The 17,466-nt window shown below is 66.8% G+C and overlaps 1 protein-coding gene across 8 annotated transcripts in view; it reads left to right on the top strand.

Moving 5' to 3' along the window:
• FRMD1 (FERM domain containing 1) overlaps positions 1-16,945 on the top strand; it is a 29,704-nt gene extending 12,759 nt beyond the window's left edge. For 3 of the 8 annotated variants that reach the window (XM_027552064.1, XM_027552058.1, XM_027552063.1), the window contains exons 2-15: positions 5-107; positions 242-357; positions 5,169-5,259; positions 5,722-5,801; positions 6,073-6,155; positions 6,933-7,119; positions 7,577-7,732; positions 7,977-8,042; positions 8,139-8,207; positions 8,801-8,975; positions 9,268-9,573; positions 10,731-10,813; positions 11,076-13,724; positions 14,055-16,945. In XM_027552064.1, the coding sequence (XP_027407865.1) occupies positions 289-357; positions 5,169-5,259; positions 5,722-5,801; positions 6,073-6,155; positions 6,933-7,119; positions 7,577-7,732; positions 7,977-8,042; positions 8,139-8,207; positions 8,801-8,975; positions 9,268-9,573; positions 10,731-10,813; positions 11,076-11,279 (1,569 nt within the window). In that variant the 5' untranslated portion in view covers positions 5-107; positions 242-288 and the 3' untranslated portion in view covers positions 11,280-13,724; positions 14,055-16,945. Of the gene's footprint in view, positions 1-4; positions 108-241; positions 358-5,168; positions 5,260-5,721; positions 5,802-6,072; positions 6,156-6,932; positions 7,120-7,576; positions 7,733-7,976; positions 8,043-8,138; positions 8,208-8,800; positions 8,976-9,267; positions 10,651-10,730; positions 10,817-11,075; positions 13,725-14,054 lie in introns of those variants that run through there. The other 5 variants (XM_027552061.1, XM_027552060.1, XM_027552059.1 and 2 more) reach the window with 5 other exon arrangements.
• The last annotated feature ends 521 nt before the right edge of the window (positions 16,946-17,466 follow it).

Genomic DNA, 17,466 nt, shown 5'->3' with positions numbered 1-17,466 from the left:
CCAGGCATTGCAGCTACTTAGGAGCCTGGACCTTGGCCTGGCCCCATTGCCGGTGTTTTCCCAGCCAGAAGCTCACAGGGCGCTCATCCCCGGAAGCTGGCAGCTGGGTGAGTCTGGGTGCGGCGCCCTGCCTGCAGCCATACGGCAGAAGAGGGCCCCGTGCGTGGGGACACGCAGCCCCGTCCCTCTGGGGGCACGCCGGCTGCCACCGCTTCCCGGCCCTGACGAGTCCTCCCCACAGAAACAGACGGAGGACGCTGGTCCCGAGAACCGCGTGCACCCAGAGGGATGACAGCAGAGCTCCGGGACGTCTTGGTGCTGCTGCCCATGCGGGAGCAGCTGCGGCTGGCTGTGGGGGTGAGCGTGGAGGGGAGCAGGGCCTGGGGACGGGGGGGCCGTGAGGGTGAGCGTGGAGGGGAGCACAGCCTGGGGTCAGCAGGGGCCGGGGGTGAGCGTGGAGGGGAGCAGGGCCTGGGGATGGGGGGCCATGAGGGTGAGCGTGGAGGGGAGCAGGGCCTGGGGATGGGGGGCCATGAGGGTGAGCGTGGAGGGGAGCAGGGCAGGGCTCTACCTGGGGACAGCATGGGTTTGACCTATACCACTGGCCGCCCCACACCCTGGAGAAATGGACTCTGGCTCCGGCCACCTTCATGGGGCGTGTGTCCCTCTCGCTCTGCAGCCCCTGGCTGTGGCTGAGGCGGAACACAGCCTGGAGCCCATGTCAGGCTGTGTCCTGGGGCTGAGAGCTGCCCTCTCCCCCTGCGGTGCCCGCGTCCTGCCGTCTCCCCCTGCGGTGCCCACGTCCTGCCCTCTCCCCCTGCGGTGCCCGCGTCCTGCCCTCTCCCCCTGCGGTGCCCGCGTCCTGCTGTCTGCCTCTGTGGTGCCCAGCGTCCTGCCTGGTGCCCCTGCAGTGCCCAGTGTCCAGCGTCCAGTGGGCTCATTTTGTTCCGAGGGTCCCATCCCTTCTGAAGCCTCATCCCGCGACCTGGAGGGGCTGGGGGTGGACTGCAGGCAGCTGGGTCATAGGCCTGGAATAAGCGCTACAGCTGGTCAGGGGACCAGGCTGAGACCTGGGCGATGAGAGTCAGGCCCCTCCCGCCCTGTCTGTGAGTGACCGTGAGGTCCTGCCTGGGGGAGGAGACCGCGGTCAGTCCTCCCAAGAAGGGGGGAAGTCGCGTTTACACAGCAGGTGTCCTCCCCAGACCCCAGAGCTTCCTGACTCTCAGAACAGGTGCCGTCACAGGGCCCGGGTCCTTCCTCCCTCCAGCCTTCACTGTCCACTCCCGGCGTCCCTAGTGGCCAGGCTTCCCCCGAAGTCTCATCCCGAGTCTTCAGGGAGGGGCTCTCACACGAAGCCCCCCCCAGCCCCGCCACCGCATAGTCTCGCCCTCCTCAGCGATGCCCACTGTGCGGGCCTCCCGTGGACACGAGGCTCGGACCCTGGAGCCCCCGCCTTCCCTGCGAAGGGCAGCCCCTGCGTGCTGAGCCGGGGGCGTGGGGCAGGGCTCCATCGGACGGTGTCCTGGGGCTCTCACGGCTCAGGCCGTCCTCTCAGGAGCCATGTGCACTGCCACTTATGAACGCTCAGCAGGCACGGGGGCACAGCGGGCGCGGGCCCCGGGCGGAGGCTCTGAGGCAGCGAGCAGCCCACGGGCTCCCAGCAGACGGCCCCGCGGTCTCAGGCCGAGAAGCCGCTGTCTGTCCCCGTGGCAGGGGTGATGTGCGCCGATGCTGGGTCACGAGTCGTCTGTGAGGACCGGCACAGCCCTGGGGACCAAGCTCACCTCCCCACCGCCTGCCCCAGGGACCCTCCGCAGGCGGCCTCGGAGCCCTGCGGGCGGCCAGCACCGGGCACGCAGGTGGGACCCTGCTCGCTCCGCCGTCCCTGGAAGGGGCTCCTGGAACACAGGAGGGACCGGAGACCGCGCCCTGACAGGGCAGCGGCTGGCGTGCGGGGCGCGTGGGGCCTGGTCTGAGCACACTGGTCTGAGCTGGGGCACGCTGGGCAGGTGGCCGTGGCAGACTCAGAGCCGCCCCGGGGCCTCCGGCGCTCAGCGGCTAGGGGGTCAGTGATGGGCGGGCGGTTCCAGCCGGGACCTTGTTGTGGCTGTCATGGGACGGGGTCTCCCACTCGCCCTGGATGCTGCCTTCAGGTTCTTCTGCGCCCCGTGTGGCCCTCGGGGCGGCCGCTCTCCCGGGGGTCTGAGCTGCAGGCCCCTCTGACCCGTCCTCTCTTCACCGTCCGGCCCAGGGCAGCCCCTTCCGCACTGACCTGAGCCCTGCTGTGTCGGGCTCTGCCCGCTCCCTTCGCCCTCCCGACACGCAGCCCAGGGGCCCTCCCCAGCACTGGTGTGACTTCCCAGATGGGGAAACTGAGGCCCAGGGTTGGGGGGAACTGGGAGCCCAGCTGGGAGCCCAGCCCTGTCCCGGAGCCTGTGTGCGAGCTGGCTGGTGCAGGCCTGGCTGCCCCTGCCCACAGGGCGGGGCGGGAAGCGGGGCGGGGCCCCGCTGCAGTGGGCTGCTGGGGAGGGAGGGGGCAGCCCTCACCTGGCCAATGAAGGGATTGATTCTGATGGCCATCCCTGACCGTGAGGAGGAAGCTCCTGCTTCTGTACCTCCTTCCTGGGAATGCAGGGTGGAGGGGGCATGGGGGACGGGGGTGCAGGAAGCTACTGTCCACAGGGACGCGTCTGTCTCGTGAGCTCAGCTGGCACGGGTGCTCGGGCCCCATCCATGGACTCTGTCTCTCTTTCCTCGCTGCTCCCCCCGCCGGCCCGGCCTGTCTTAGTCAACTTTAGAGGCACAGAGACGTGTCTAGGGAGCTGGCTGCTCCCTGAAGGGGAGTCCTCAGGGAAGGGTTTTTGGTGTTGGTGGTGTTCTGTTGCTCAGTCGTGTCCGACTCTTTGCGACCCCATGAATCCCAGCACGCCAGGCCTCCCTGTCCATCACCAACTCCCAGAGTTCACTGAGACTCACGTCCATGGAGTCAGTGATACCATCCAGCCATCTCATCCTCTGTTGTCCCTTCTCCTCCTGCCCCCAATCCCTGCCAGTATCAGAGTCTTTTCCAATGAATCAACTCTTCACATGAGATGGCCAAAGTATTGGAGTTCCAGCTTTAGCATCAGTCCTTCCAATGAACACCCAGGACTGATCTTTAGGATGGACTGGTTAGACATCCTTGCAGGCCAAGAGACTCTCAAGAGTCTTCTCCAACACCACAGTTCAAAAGCATCAGTTCTTCAGCGCTCAGCTTTCTTCACAGTCCAACTCTTACATCCATACACGACCACTGGAAAAACCATAGCCTTGACTAGACGGACCTTTGTTGGCAAAGTAACGTCTCTGCTTTTGAATATGCTATCTAGGTTGGTCGTAACTTTCCTTCCAAGGAGTAAGGGTTCACTGTGTCCTTAGAGCTGCTGCAGGCCGTGGGGAGGGGGCAGCAGGAGGACCTGGGGGAGGAGGGGAGGGAGGTGCTAGGTGTGGCCCCGCCCACGTGAGCCTGGCTCCACAGGGACCCTCGGGGGCAGGTTCCCTGGAGGACGCATGTCTAGAAGGAAGGTGAGCCCGACAATGCAGACACGGAGCTCGGCTGTGGCGAGCCCCACAGGCTCCCCGCCCGGGCCTGCAACCTGGGGCCAGCTTAGTTCCAGGCACGTGCACGCCGGGCTGAGCGCACGGGCGGACCCCGTGTTTACCTGCACTGCGGCTTCACACCGAGCGTCAGGAGACAATGGCTGGGAAGACCCAGATGCTGAATCACCATCCTGGCAGGCTGAGGGACCGACCCTCAACAAGTCAGATGGACAGTGGCAAGGCCAGCCCCCCAGGAACTGACCACTAAGAGGCGGGACGCCCCTCTGAAGACGGTGTGGGTGCCCCGATGACAGAGCTTCCCGACGTCCCAGGAGCCACGGCCTCCCCAGGAAGCCTGCAGCAGCATCCTCGGACACCCCGGGCCAGGCCCCACACTCAGCACGCAGGGCCACTGCGCTCCAGCCCCACGGCCGCCCTGGGGTGAACGGGTCCCTGACCTGCGGCCTCCACAGCCAGCCTCCCACGCACAGACTCAGCGCCACAAGGTAGCTTCCATCCGTCGGGCCCAACCACCAGCCCGGGAAACGCAGACGGAGGCCCAGAGGCACCCAGGAGACATGTTGGCCACGGGGACAGCACCTGGGTGCCCCGAAGTCGAGGCCTTGAGCTCTGTCCAACCAACAAAGCAGGAAAACGCTGACATTCGTGAGACCACTGGAAATTTAAACCTGTGGGATGTTTGGTATAATGGGCTTTTTAGGCAGACTAAAGCGTTTTTGGACTGAAGGATTTTTGGACAACGGAAAGCAGACCGAGCGAGCGCATGCCCTCCTCTGGGCACACGCGGGTGAAGGGCCACTTGGGTTCTGACGGTGCAGGGTGGACACATACCCAGGACGGGCCGCGCGGAGCTGGGAGGGGCACAGACCACCCCCCCGCACCAGAGGCTCCTTTCAGGGGTGCCCAGGAGTGGCCTAGCGACGTTGGCTTAGGGTGGGGAGGCGTGGGGGCACCCAGCCTCCATCCCTGGAGGAGACGGGCTCTCTCTGGGGTCGGGAGGCGTCGGGGGCACCCAGCCTCTGTCCCTGGAGGGGGCAGGCTCTCTCTGGGGTCGGGAGGCGTCGGGGGCACCCAGCCTCCATCCCTGGAGGAGACGGGCTCTCTCTGGGGTCGGGAGGCGTCGGGGGCACCCAGCCTCTGTCCCTGGAGGGGGCGGGCTCTCTCTGGGGTCAGGAGGCATGGGGGCACCCAGCCTCCATCCCTGGAGGGGACGGGCTCTCTCTGGGGTCGGGAGGCGTCGGGGGCACCCAGCCTCTGTCCCTGGAGGGGACGGGCTCTCTCTGGGGTCAGGAGGCGTCGGGGGCACCCAGCCTCCGTCCCTGGAGGGGGCGGGCTCTCTCTGGGGTTGGGCACCCCCTCCATCTTTCACAGGAGGCCCACTGCATGCAGGGACATCTGGTTGTCAGCCCGGGAGCCTCCGGGGACCCTGAGCGCTGACCCCGCTGGGTGGGAAGCCCCTGAGCCAGGCCCCTGCGCACCAGCTCTGCTCGGTGGAGCCCCTCCTTGCACCCCCGCCCTCCCGGGGCTGCCCTGCTCTGCGCCCTGAGGGCCTCCTGCCCCTCCCACAGGTGCAGGCCACCGGGCGTGAGCTCCTTCAGCAGGTGTGCGACCAGACCGGCATCAGGGAAGCCCACTTTTTCGGCCTCAGCGTGGTCAGAAGTAAGCAAGCACCGCCCAGCGACCCCGGGACCCCGGCCCATTCCCAGGGCAGGGGTGGCGGGCGCTCGGGGCAGACGATCCCCGGCCTCTGCCTGGTGCCCGCCGTGCCGTGCTCCAGGGGCATGGGGGGATTCCTCCTCACTGCATCAGAGCACACACGTGCTCACACAGGCAGTCACACGCACACTTGCACACATAGTCACACACATACTCAAGTATCCACATGCACACACGATCACACTCACGCACACCATCTCACGCTTACATGCTTCTACATTCATACCCATGCACCACTCACACACTTGCATTATACTTACATGCACATACTCGCATGCACACACTCACACGTGTTTACACATTCTCACACTGGTGCACACAGGCACACTCACGGTGGCACTCATGTGCACGCACACACTCACACACTCCCAGCACGCTCTGCCCAGGCCCCGCCTCTCTTCGTAGACAACGAGCACGTCTTCATGGATCTGGAGCAGAAGCTCAGCAAATACTTCTCCAAGGACTGGAAAAGAGAGACATGTGGAGTAAGTCAGCTCCCGGGCTGCTGGCCCTCGAGTGGCCCGTCCCCTGGGTTGTGGCATGGAGTTAGCCCTGAGGGTGCAGGCGAGTGCCCCGACTGTTCTGGACACTTGCTTTCCCTTCTACCAACGTGACATAAAGCCACGAGCAGCCCGCAGGACGCACGTGGGCTCGGGCTGGTCTGCGGGGGTGGGGGTGGTGGCTCCGTCCGGCGCTCCAGCCGGCGGTCAGCCCCCACCCCAAGGCCTCACTGCGGCCTGCGCTCCACGCTTCCAGCCCCAGGGCCGTGGCAGGCCAGGCGCCCCCTTCGTGGCCTTCCTCGGGGTGCAGTACTACGTGGAAAACGGAAGGCTTATCAGGTAGGAGCTCGCTGTTCTCATGCAGTCCTGGAAGGTGATGAGCTGTCAGGCCGCGGCCGCTGAGGCTGGAGGGGAGGGTGGGGGGCAGCCGGCGTTTCCAATCAGATGCGTGTGAGGACCAGGGTACAAACGAGCGCATTTCAAGCGCACAGGTCTTTGTGCCCTGGGCTTAGGCTTTTCCCCAGGGGGTGGGGCAGGGTCGGAGGGTTCCTGCACAAGTCGGGGGCTGCTCTCCTGCCGGTGCCCCCCTGGGTGGGCACACTGCAGGCTCCTCCTGAGCTCCTGGGCTGGGTTCCTGAGAGAACCCCCTGGAGCCTGTGTGGGGTAACAGGGGCCCTGGAACCTGGGCCTAGGCCTGGGGGTGAGCAGGGCCTGGGTCACACCCCCCAGCGTGTGAGCTGGGCCCCCACGAGCCTGCCCAGGTGTGCCAGGTTCTGGAAGAGTCTCAGGGTGCGATCAGGCAGGTGGGGGGAGGGAGGGCGGCCCTGTGCCATGGGGCCAGTCACGCCAGTGGTGTTAGAAGTGGACTTGGCCCTGGGTGCCCTGCCCCCGGCGGTGCGAGGAGTGAGCAGAGAAAAGGGGCCCACCCTGGGGCGTGGGCGGCTGCAAACCCATCTGCAGGCCGGTCCCTGGGCCCCACTCACCCGGAGTCTCAGGAGCCGCACGTCCACCTGTGCCTGCCCCGCCGCCAGGCCCCGAGGGCCCGGGGTGACCGGTCGGGGTCCAGGAGGCCGAGGGACGCCGGAGTGGCCCCTGAGCCCACCCGCCCGCCCGCAGGGACCGCGCGGCCCGGCACCTGTACTACCTCCAGCTGAAGGAGCGCGTGCTGCGCTCGCAGTGCGCCCACCGCGAGGAGGCCTACTTCCTGCTGGCCGCCTACGGGCTGCAGGCCGACTTGGGCAACCACCGCCGGTTAGCGCACGCCGGCCGCTACTTCCAGCCGCAGGCCTACTTCCCGCAGTGGGTGAGGGTCTCTCTCCCTCCCGGGGGCGGGGGTCCACGGGAGGGAGGAGTTGGGGTGAAGGGCAGGGGAGCGGGTGGGGGTCGGGTCCGGGGAAAGTTCACGGAGGCGGGAGAGTCCACTGGGGGCGGGGGAGGTTGGGGGCGTCCACAGCGGGGCGGAGCCCATGGGGGGCGGGGTCCACTGGGGGGCAGGGAGTCCACAGGGGTGGGGGGGCAGCATCCACGGAGGCGGGGGTGGGAGGATCACGGGGGCGAGGGGCGAGGGGGGAGTCCACCGGGGGGGGGCTGGGGGTGGAGTCCACGTAGGTGAGGGTATCCACTGGGGGCGGGGTATCCACGGGGGGCGGGGTGGGGGCGGGGAGCGGGAGGAGTCCAGGGGGGCAGAGTCCACCGGGGGCCAAGGCGGTTCATCGGAGAGGGGCGGGCGCAGGCTGGACCAGGCTGCGGTCTCCCCACAGCTCATCGCCAAGAGGGGCAGCGCCTATGTCCTCAGACACGCACCCGCCCTGCACCGCGAGCAGCGCGGCCTGAGCCCCCGGGAGGCCGAGCTGCGCTTCATCCGGGAGGCTTGCCGGCTGGAGGACGTCCCCGTGCACTTCTTCAGGCTCTACAAGGTCCCTGCCGGATGGGGGGGCACGCCTCCCCAGGGCCAGGACAGGCCGAGCCACCGGGGCCCACCAGGACGAGGGAGGAGGGGCAGTGTCCCCACAGCCATCCCAGGACCATGACCCAAGGCCAGAGGGGAAGCGGGAGGAGGCCTGGGGACCCCAACTCAGCCCGCAGACTCCCCGATCCACCAGTGAGGATCTGTGGGGAGGTCCGCGGGCCTCGACCTCACTGACATCTGTGTACCTTTAGGATAAGAAGGAGGACCGACCCACCGTCGTCCTGGGCCTGACGCTCAGAGGGCTGCAGGTCTTCCAGGTGACTGCAGGGGCCCCTCCCCCGGCCCCACCCCAAGCGCTGGCCTTGCCCCTCCCCTGGCTGACTGTGGACGCGGCCGACTCTGCTGTCTTGCAGGAGGTGAACCGCACCCCGCAACTGCTCTACGACTTCCCCTGGCCCCATGTTGAGAAGCTGGCCTTTCTGGTGCGTGTCCGAGGGTTAAGGTTAGGGGTGGGCCTCTGCCCCCAGGGGAGCCTGGCAGACGCTTGTCCTAAAGGGCATTGACCGGGCACGTCATCACCCACGAGTGCAGGCCCAGCCTGAGGTCTGCGTCGGGGGCAGGGGGTGGTCAGGCCTTGTAGACAGCACCCGCCCTGGAAGCGCCCTCCTGAGGGGCCAGCTGCCGGGTTCTTGTCACCAGGAGAACTTCTGCCTCCTGGGTGGGGACAATAAAGGAGTCAGCAAGGGGCCATGGAAACCCTGTACCACGGGTTCCACTTCTAGACCTCACGGCTGGGCCTGCACCCGGCGGGGGCGGAGGGTGGGCACTGGGGGCGGGCGGGCCATCGGCTCCTTCTCAGGCCTCAGGCGCCCCACATGCCGTGGGCCCAGGGGTGCAGACTCCCCCAGCCCAGAGCAAATGGCCTCACGCTACAGCTGCTCTCAGCCCCCCACCCTGCTCCAGGCGAAAACGGAGAGCGACACAGAGACTGGGAGGGAGCCTCCCAGCACCAGGCCTGGCGATGCCGCCGCCTGGTTTCCTCGTGAAGTCACACCCCGGACTCCTCTCTGCTCAGGGCAAGAGGTTCGAGCTCTGGCCACACGGGCAGCCCGCGGCCCGGAGGCTTGTGTACCACACGGGCTGCGCCTGGCGCTCCCGCCACCTGCTGCGCCTGCTCCGTACCAGCCACCAGCTGCACCTGGGCCTGCAGCAGGCGCGCCAGCAGCTGCAGCTGCTCGAGGAGGCGGAAGGTGGGTGCCATCCCCGCCCCGCCCGCAGGCCCTGCGCGCGAGCATGCGCGGTGCGCCTGTGCGTGCGCTCAGGCTGAGACGCGAGAGCCCTGGGGCAGAGACGACGAGGCCGGGTGACAGCTTCCGCCTGGGTTGCGGGCGGTGACGGCGGACACGGGGGCCCTGCTCTCGGGTGGCACCTCCCTCCCCGCCACCACACCTCCGGGGAGGCCTTGGCTCGCAGGGCCTGGCGGCGGGCTGGACCCCAGGGCTTCCCGCGCTGTTCTCACGGCCGCTGCCCCTCCCCGCACAGAGAAGCCGTGCTACCGGGAGTCCTACGTCAGCGACGCGCGGGACGGCAACCAGGACCCGGAGCCGGCCGGCAGCGGGGACCACGCAGGGCCAGACCAACGTCCCCCGAGTCTCTGCTCGCTCCTCTCGGCCGGCAGCTGCTGCAGCTCCCACGCACCGGCCTTCGAGGTCCACCCCCAGCGGGCGGGGCCCGAGGAGCCCGGGGAGATGTCGGTGGACGAGCCCGAGGGGGTCGCGGCGCTCCCCACAGAGGAGCCCCCCTGCAGCCCAAGCACCAGCCGGAGCAGCCCTGGCTGCGGCGGCAGAGGTGGGCGCGCGGGGTCCCCCCGGGGCCAGGGGAAACGGAGCCTGCCACCTGGCTAGACCCCGGCTGAACCACCGCTGTGGGCACCACTGGAGGCCAGGGTGTGCGTGACCCTGGTTCCTGGGCACTCGGTCACATGGGAGTCCCTGCACCAGGGGGCGGACGGGGAGGGGCAGGGAGGACCGGGGCTCCCTGCAACCACGGCAGGTGGCTGCCCCTGCCCCCCTGCAGCCGGTCCCTTGTAGGGAGCCGGGCCCGGCCATCACCCCTCGTTAAAGACCCCACCGCGGGAAGGCGTTCCACCAAGAGCCCACCCAGCTTAGCATGGTCCTGGTCCTCAGAGATGCTTCCCCAGTAGGTCTGGGAGTGGGGGGCCCTGAAGGGGTCACCCCAGGAAGGTTACACAGACTCTGCCAGTCCCTGGGTGTCTGTAGCACCTTGGAGAGTGGACGTGATGAGTGCAAGGGACCCGCCACCCAGGTCCACCTAGAGTCACCCAAGGTTAGGCAGGGCACACAGCACCACCCAAGGCCACCCAGAGTCACTCAGGTCCCTAGGGTCACCCAGCATCATTCAGGGTCACCCAGTGATCACTCAGTGTCACACCCAGGGTCACACAGTGGGTTTGCGTCAAGCCGCCCTGTCCACTTCACCTTCTGAGGGTCTGGTCCTCCGGTAAAGGACAGACTGGCCCCATCCCTGAGGTGTTGTCCGAGCGTGTGGTCTGTGACCCAGCGTGAGCAGTAATGTTAGTAATAGTAACGTGGCATCTTCCTGGATGTCAGAGCTTGGACAACCTCAGCAGCCAGTGTGGAAGGACGGGCAGCGGGAACTGGCAGGCGGGCATGGGGGTGGGGGGGCTCCTGGGGAACCATCTGAGGGGAGGAGCCCAGGTCGCCCACAGAAACCATCGTTTCCTAAAGGTGCTCTGACCCCTGGCATGGGGAACACGTGTGATAGTCTTTGGGGTTGCAGGTGACCTGCAGGCAGGGGTCCGAGGTCACAGACTGCCGCTCTGCAACCCCAGGCCTGGGGGTGGGCGGTGTGTGAGCCACAGACGTGCCCAGTCTGGTCTCCGAGGTGGGTCCTGGGGGAGGCCCCCCTCTGCCGGGAGCAGGGGGGTGTCCCCAGGCCCTGCTCACACCCCCTTGCCCCCGCAGCCTCCCCGCAGCAGCCGCTGGCCGTGGTGCAGGTCACGCTGGTCAGCATGAGGGCCCCAAGCGCGGAGGCCACCCTGCACCAGGTCGGTCCCGCCGTGGGCCAGGCAGCTGGCTCTCTCCCTGCTCTCCAGTCAGGCCAGGGGCCCCCCAGAGGGCCTACGGGAGACTTGGTGGGCAGTGGAGGGCGGGTGAGGCTTTGGGGGCGAGGCAGGTGGGGGACTGAGAGCTTGGCCTGGAGTATGGGGGTCTTCCTGGGTGTATGTGTGAGTTAAGGGGGCGGGAAGTGGAAGGAAGCCGGACCACGACGGGGCAGCTACGGGACAGCCTCGTGGTCTCTGCCTGCAGGTCCTGGAGGCCAAGGCGGCAGCTGGACACGCAGACCAGCACAGCCGAAGCCTGGGCCACACGCGCCCTGAGCCCGCCCCGCGCCCAGCACCCCGCAGCCGTGCCCTCGGCCGAGCGCTGGACTCCGGGCCGAGGGGGTCCGTGAACTCCCTGTCCCCCAGCCGGCTCCAGAAGGACCAGCTCCCGGAGGAGTTTGTGGTGTAGACGCCTCCAGGGGCTGCTTCACCACCACGGGGCTCAGTCCACGCCACCCGCTCTACCCGCCTGGGGCTCTGTCCCTGTAGCGCGGCTCTATCCACTCGGGGCTGCACCCACCCCCCGGCTCAGTCCCTCTGTCCATCCGAGCCGCCACCCCGAGGCCCCCACCTCCCTGGCCACACTGAATGCGGCCTCTGGCGCTGCCCCCTTCTCCTGCAGAGGTGTGGGCCACCTCTGACTGCCAGGCCTGGAGGTGCCCAGCAGGCCTCACCTGCCCTGCCGTGGGGACCATGGCCAGTCTGAGCTCCTTCCATCCGCCTCCAGGAGGCAGAAGCCAAAGCTTGGGGGTCTGGTCCCTGCTCAGTGGGGTGTGTGCTGACTCCAACCTGCAGGGAAGGGGTCTTAGCAAGCTTCCCAGGAGCCTGGAGCTCAGGGTCACTGTCGTGGTCGCTGCACTGGCCACAGGCTCCCCAGCCCACCCTGTCTGCAGCGCCTGCCACTCACAGTCCTGGGCCCGCTGGACAGAGGCCCCTGGGGGAGGTGTGGGCCCAGCTACGTAGGCCCAGACCCCCAGCGGACCCCACCCTGTCTGCCGTGTGTACACAGGAGGCACTGGGCCTGGAACCGCAGGGCTGCGTGGACACTGGTCCGGGAGCTTGTGAATCTGGTGACGGGAAGTGGGAGGGACAGGCTCAACCACGGTCCCCTCTGAAGGCACGGAAGGAATGTTCCAGAAGGAAGCCTTGAGTGTCCTCCTTTCGCGTCACAAGTCAGGCTCTGAAGGAGCCAACCCCCCCCACCTCCAGCCCCAGTGTCCGTCCGGCCCCAGGCCATCTAGATGTCAGGCAGCCCCGGCCTCTGGTCAGGTCAGCCCCGGTCACCACCACCCCTGGGCCGTTTGTGGCCACCGCCCCCTCCCCGCATCAGGAGGCCGGGCTGGAGGTTGGGGGAGATGGAGCGAGACCTCCCCCTGAGCTTCACCACCTCTTCGCTTGGCATCACTGGTGGCTGAACGGCTGAGTGGAGTTTCACAGGGATTTCTGGAAAAGCACGCTGAGAGACTTTGACCCTCGCTGGAGGCTGCACTGTGGGTGTCTGAGAGGCAGGTGAGGCCCAGCGTCCTGCTTGGGGTTGGGCCCGCCGGGTGAGGGGTGCTGGGAAGGCGGGCTGCAGGTGTGCTGTCTCCCGTCAGAGTCAGGGCGGCCGCCCCCGGGCTGAGATACAGCCCCCGCCATCCCACCCGGAGGGCCCTGCGTGTGTGGGCCCTTCTTGAAGCCGTCCACCTGAAGGCCAGTGCAGAGGGGCTGGGCTGGGCCCAGCTGGGGCAGGGACCCGCCTCGTGCTGGCGTTCTGTCTTCCCAGACGTTCTGGTGCACGTCTCACCTGCCTCCTCACCCCAGATGGGCCCCTGCCTCCCTTCCAGAGGCTCTGGGGGGCCACTCTGGGGGGTGGGACTCCACGGGCAATGCCAGCCTGAGGCAGGTGACAGGCACCTGGGTGTGGGCGGTGTGGCTTAACCCACCACAGGTCCTCCGGCCTTCCCCCTTGCAGCCCTCCGCCCTCTTTGGTTGCACTGACCTGTGTGGTTCCAAGCGCTGTGCCCGAGATGGCACCGTCCCCCCAGTTCAGGATGGAACCTGAGCCCAGGGGGCAGAGGGTGCAGCCCAGTCTTAACTGGGCCTCTGGATCCTTTTTGTGAAAGCAGTCTTGTTTGTGCACACACCGGGCACAAATAAAGAGCTGGATGCTGGCCCATGTCTGCACCTGGACGGCCCGTGCTGGGTGGGCAGGGAGGCGCGGCCACACTGGTGCCCAGTTGCCCTGATGAAGGTTCCTGGGCTTCACCCTGTGAGGAACCAACTCTGTGTGGCAGAAGGAGCTTGGCAGGAAGGCCAGCCCTCGCCATTGGAGCTTACATTGACCTATTTCCTTTTTTGAAGAAGTGTGACAAGAAACCCACCCTCACCTGTGGTGTGGGGTTGCTCAAGGAGCTGGCCAGCAGGATGACCTGGGCCAGTCAGGGCAGCCTCTCCCCTAGGCGGGGGTTACCCAGGAGGTCAGCTGCAGCCCGGGGAGGTGGCACACGGGGGCAGCCCTCCCAGTGCGCAGCGTGGTCAGCACCAGGGTCCGCTGTGGTGGGACTGGACCTCCGGGGCTGCCCGTCAGTCCTGGGAACAAGGGGTGCCCACACGCCCGGCTGGGCTCCTGCAAACAGGGCTCCCAAGGACACCCATGCTGTGGCCACATGAGCAGGCGGCGAGGACGGTGAGGCGGGGCACCGCTTCTCTGCGAATTCCTGAGGTCACACCAGGACGGTCCTCGTGGTAGAACACGAGGCCACATCTGCCCTGATCCGGGGTCCACAGTGATCTTTTTTCCTTTAAAGGAGCTTGTGGGAGCGAGAGCCCAGCCCGATGAACTGCTTTGCTGTCGCTCAGAGCTGAGTGTCAGGTTGGGGCCAGGACCCACACACACCCCTAGGCGTGCCCGCGTGTGCACACGAACGCAGGCACACGTGATGAGTGGACACGGAGCAGAGAGGAGGAAAGCCCTCTTTAGAGCTCCCGCCCCAGCACGTGGAGTGGGGCCGCCAGCACAGGGCGCTGCGGCCCTGGGGGCGGGGCTGCCTTGGAGGGGGCGTGTCTGGGCAAAGGGGCGGGGCTCGGGGGGGGCCTGTTGGGGGCGGTGCTGCCTGGGGAGGGGGCGTGTCTGGGCGGAGGGGCGGGGCCTGTTGGGGCCAACGCATCCAGCCTGCCCTTCTGTTACCCTGATCCAACCCAGCCTGGCGGAGGGTGACCAGCGCCAGGGCCGAGGGAGGCTGGCCCAGCACCCTGTGTCCTCGCAGACGGAGGCACCAATGCTGACCCGGAAACCACCAGATCTCCGTTCCTATTTCTGCGCTCCCTCTGGGCCTTGTGGAGACTGGGCAGAAAACTGTGCCCAGTGTCCACTCAGCAGCAGGCCATCTGTGGTTGGGCAAGTACGGGATGGTCAGAGGCCGGGAGGGGCCTCACTGTGGTCGCCGGCCCCTCCCTCAGCGGCCTCCCTCCGTCTCTGCCCACCAGGGGGCAGCAGAAGGCCAGGGCTGGAGCAGGAGAGGAAGGAGGCTTCTTGAGGACATCAGAAAAACCATCCTTTCATTTTGCCTAAATTAGACCAAAGGCCTTTCAGGCAAAGCAGATACTGGAGAGACCCAGGAAGACAGCTGTGAGTGGTGGACGGGCTGTGGTCTTCACAGAGAGCCATCAGGGCTGCTGGTGGACCGACTCACCGTCACCCGAGGGCTCTGCGGGCCCCAGGGCTGTGGCGGGGGGCTTCCTCACATGCTTCCCTCCACACTTGTCAGGACAGACAGGGAAGCCCCCAGGTTCCTTCTGGACTGTGAAGCATGGGCAGATGGCTCAGGAAGTACAGGCCAGACATGACCACAGCTCCCCCAGCCTTGCCAGCTCGCTTTTGATGGATGCAGAGACTAGCTGGTCATCCTCACGAGAGACCCTAGGGCTTGCTCAGGGCTCGCTCTCGGGCCAGCCACCAGCTGCTGGGGCCTGGGAGCCTGCATGCTGATGATTCCTGCCCATTTCCCCGGGGGAAGCGGCTTCCCAAGGTGCCGCCCCACGGGAGAACCGGGAGGCGTCCCCCAGCTATGCTCAGGGGACTCTGGGCAGCCATCCCCCCACCCAGGGCTCCTGCGGTGTAGACTCCCCAGAGCCGGCAGGCGGGGCAGGGCGGGCTGACCGCCAGGCTGGCAGGGCTGGGCCTTGGGCCCTGCTGGCATGTTCACGGGGTGACACCGTTTGGAAAAATTTGCAGAACCAGGACTTTTCTAACCATTAAGTGATTAGGCTGGCTGTGTCTCCACCTAGCTTGCATTCCATGACCCTCCCCGTGGTCACGGTTTGGTGGGAAATACCCGCAGGGTTCACAGTGACCGCCAGGAGGGCCCCCTGGCCGCAGGCTTGGCCAGGGGGTCTGGGTCACGTCTCGTGAGGACCTTGACCTCCGGTGCCCGGCTGGAATGGCAGGAAGGCAGGCCCTCCCGTGGGGGCTGAAGGGGGCCGGCCCAAACCTCAGCATCAGGAGACTCGGGAGAAAGCAGTGTTTTCCTGGGTCAAGGACTCGTCAAAGACACACCAGAAAGGGCGGGGGTGCGGTCAGACAAAGTGGTGGAATGCTGTGCTTATTTGTGCTATTCGAAGGCTTTTTAGAAGCTTTGACGTCATGACCTGATGGTGTCAAGCTTTTCTCTGTGTCTGCGTAGCCCGTTCTCTTCCCGCAGGAGGCCGTCTCCCTCTGTTTACTAACGTGAGATCAGGGGCAGGCCCAGACCCCCGGGCCTACCAAGATCCCGGCTCTCGAAGGGATGGGTCCCAGTGCCTTCTGCTCCCTGCTTCCCCCATGGGGCTGGATTCCCGTGAACACAAACCCCACTTTCCCCCAAGAGCAAATGTAGAAACATACCCACCATTCATAGACCTCGGCCACTGGGAACGGCCACGGCGCCTCAGGAAACTCATGGGCGTGGCTGGAGGTGGGGGCTCGGGGAGGTGGGGTGGGGTAGGGTGCATCACAGGACTTGGGCGCCGGGCAGGCTGCTCGGCCTGGCACTGGAGGAGCGTGTCCAGGAGGCAGGTTCCCCAGAGTGATGACAAGGCCCCGAAGCAGGTATCGGCATCCTGAGGGCGGGCAGCTTCTCCCTCAGCCATCCCTGCACCAGGCCCTCCCGGGACGGCAGGACAGGGGCATCTGGGTCTAATGGGAGGTTCAGTGGACACGCCTGCTCTGGTGTTCGCTGTGCCCTGTGCCCGTGGAGGCTCACTGGGAGGGTCACTCAGAGCCTGGCCCAGGGCCGCGCTGTCCCCTGGGGGCACAGACCACCTTGGCAGCCCGGCCCCGAGCGTGTTCTGTGGGCAGCTTCTTGGCCCCACGGGGCCCAGGGTGGCCTGTCCCTGTTTCCGGGCGCCTGCGGCCCCAGCTCCCTCTCCACAGCAGATGCAGGACCGGCAGCTGTCCTGCCTGGGAAGGCTTCCAATCCGCCCCCAACGCCTGGTCCCACTAGTGGGATTCTGAGCCTTGGCCAGCAGGCAAGGAGCCGTGTGAGAACCAGGCTCCCTGGAGTCACTTCCACCTGCTTAGGGCCGAGCCTTGATGCCTTCAGGGCACGTCTCAGAGCCGCGGGCAGGGGTCTCAGGCTGGTACCGCGGCAGGGCTGGGGTCCTAGGATCTGCAGTGCCAGGAAGGCCTGTTCCTCAAGCCCGCCGCCTCTCATCCACACCCGCTGCTCACACCCCACCGGACACTCCTGGGCGGCGACCATGCAGGCGCTGAGCCCGGGGCACCGCCCTGCAGGGTCAGGCAGGATCACGCCCGCCGCTTCAACGCCATTCTTGGCAGGAAGGCCACCGTCACGTGAATCAAGGGAAGCTGACACGAGTGTGCTTGTCACCGTACTGAGTTTTCACCGTTGTAGAAAATTCTGTCTCCGTGGCTACACTGCTCACGACGCCTGAGTTGTGAACATGAAACTCCCCCGTGGCGCTCTGCTTTCGTAGCCACGTTTGTGCCGATGCCGCACACAGAAGCACATCACGCAGCCCTTCTGTGTAAACTGTCCCGTCTCACCGATCCACCTCCTGTGGAGCTGACTGTCTATATTAAAAACCGCGAGTGCAGACTGGTCCCTTCAGTTCCAGCCCAGCCCCGCCACTGGGGGCGCCTTCTCCCCAGGGCACCCCGGCTCCCTCTGTCCCGGTGCCCCTGTCTGTCTGCCCGCTGCCCTGAGTGGGCCTGGCCTGCTGGCCGCCAGCTGGGCGAAAGCACAGCCTGGAGCAGCAGCAGGAGGGCTGGGAGGCCGGTCAGTGACCTCGCCCTGGGCCCGGCCCGTCAAGCCCGGCATCCTCAGGCTGGTAGCTTCCATCAGGGTCCCACCAGGCACACCCGCGCCCAGACAGGCTCAGACTGAAACGCTTTCCCCGACGCTCAGCGGGGACGGGCTGGAAGCAGGACGCACTGCAGCCATTTGGGCCAGCAGGGCCACCATCAGCCGTGATAGCTCCAAGCCTGTTTGGGCCTCACGTCCACGCCAGAACCCACCGCAGGCCCAGGGCTGGTGGTGTCTGCGATTTCCCCGGGCAGCCCCCTTCCGCCCCCAACTCGGGCCCCTCCATTCCCCAGGGAGCCATGTCCTGGCAGC

This window comes from Bos indicus x Bos taurus, chromosome 9 (genome assembly GCF_003369695.1).
Source record: "Bos indicus x Bos taurus breed Angus x Brahman F1 hybrid chromosome 9, Bos_hybrid_MaternalHap_v2.0, whole genome shotgun sequence".
NCBI lineage: Eukaryota > Metazoa > Chordata > Mammalia > Artiodactyla > Bovidae > Bos > Bos indicus x Bos taurus.
Note: the sequence above shows the minus strand (reverse complement) of the source record. Positions and strands in the feature narration are given on the sequence as shown.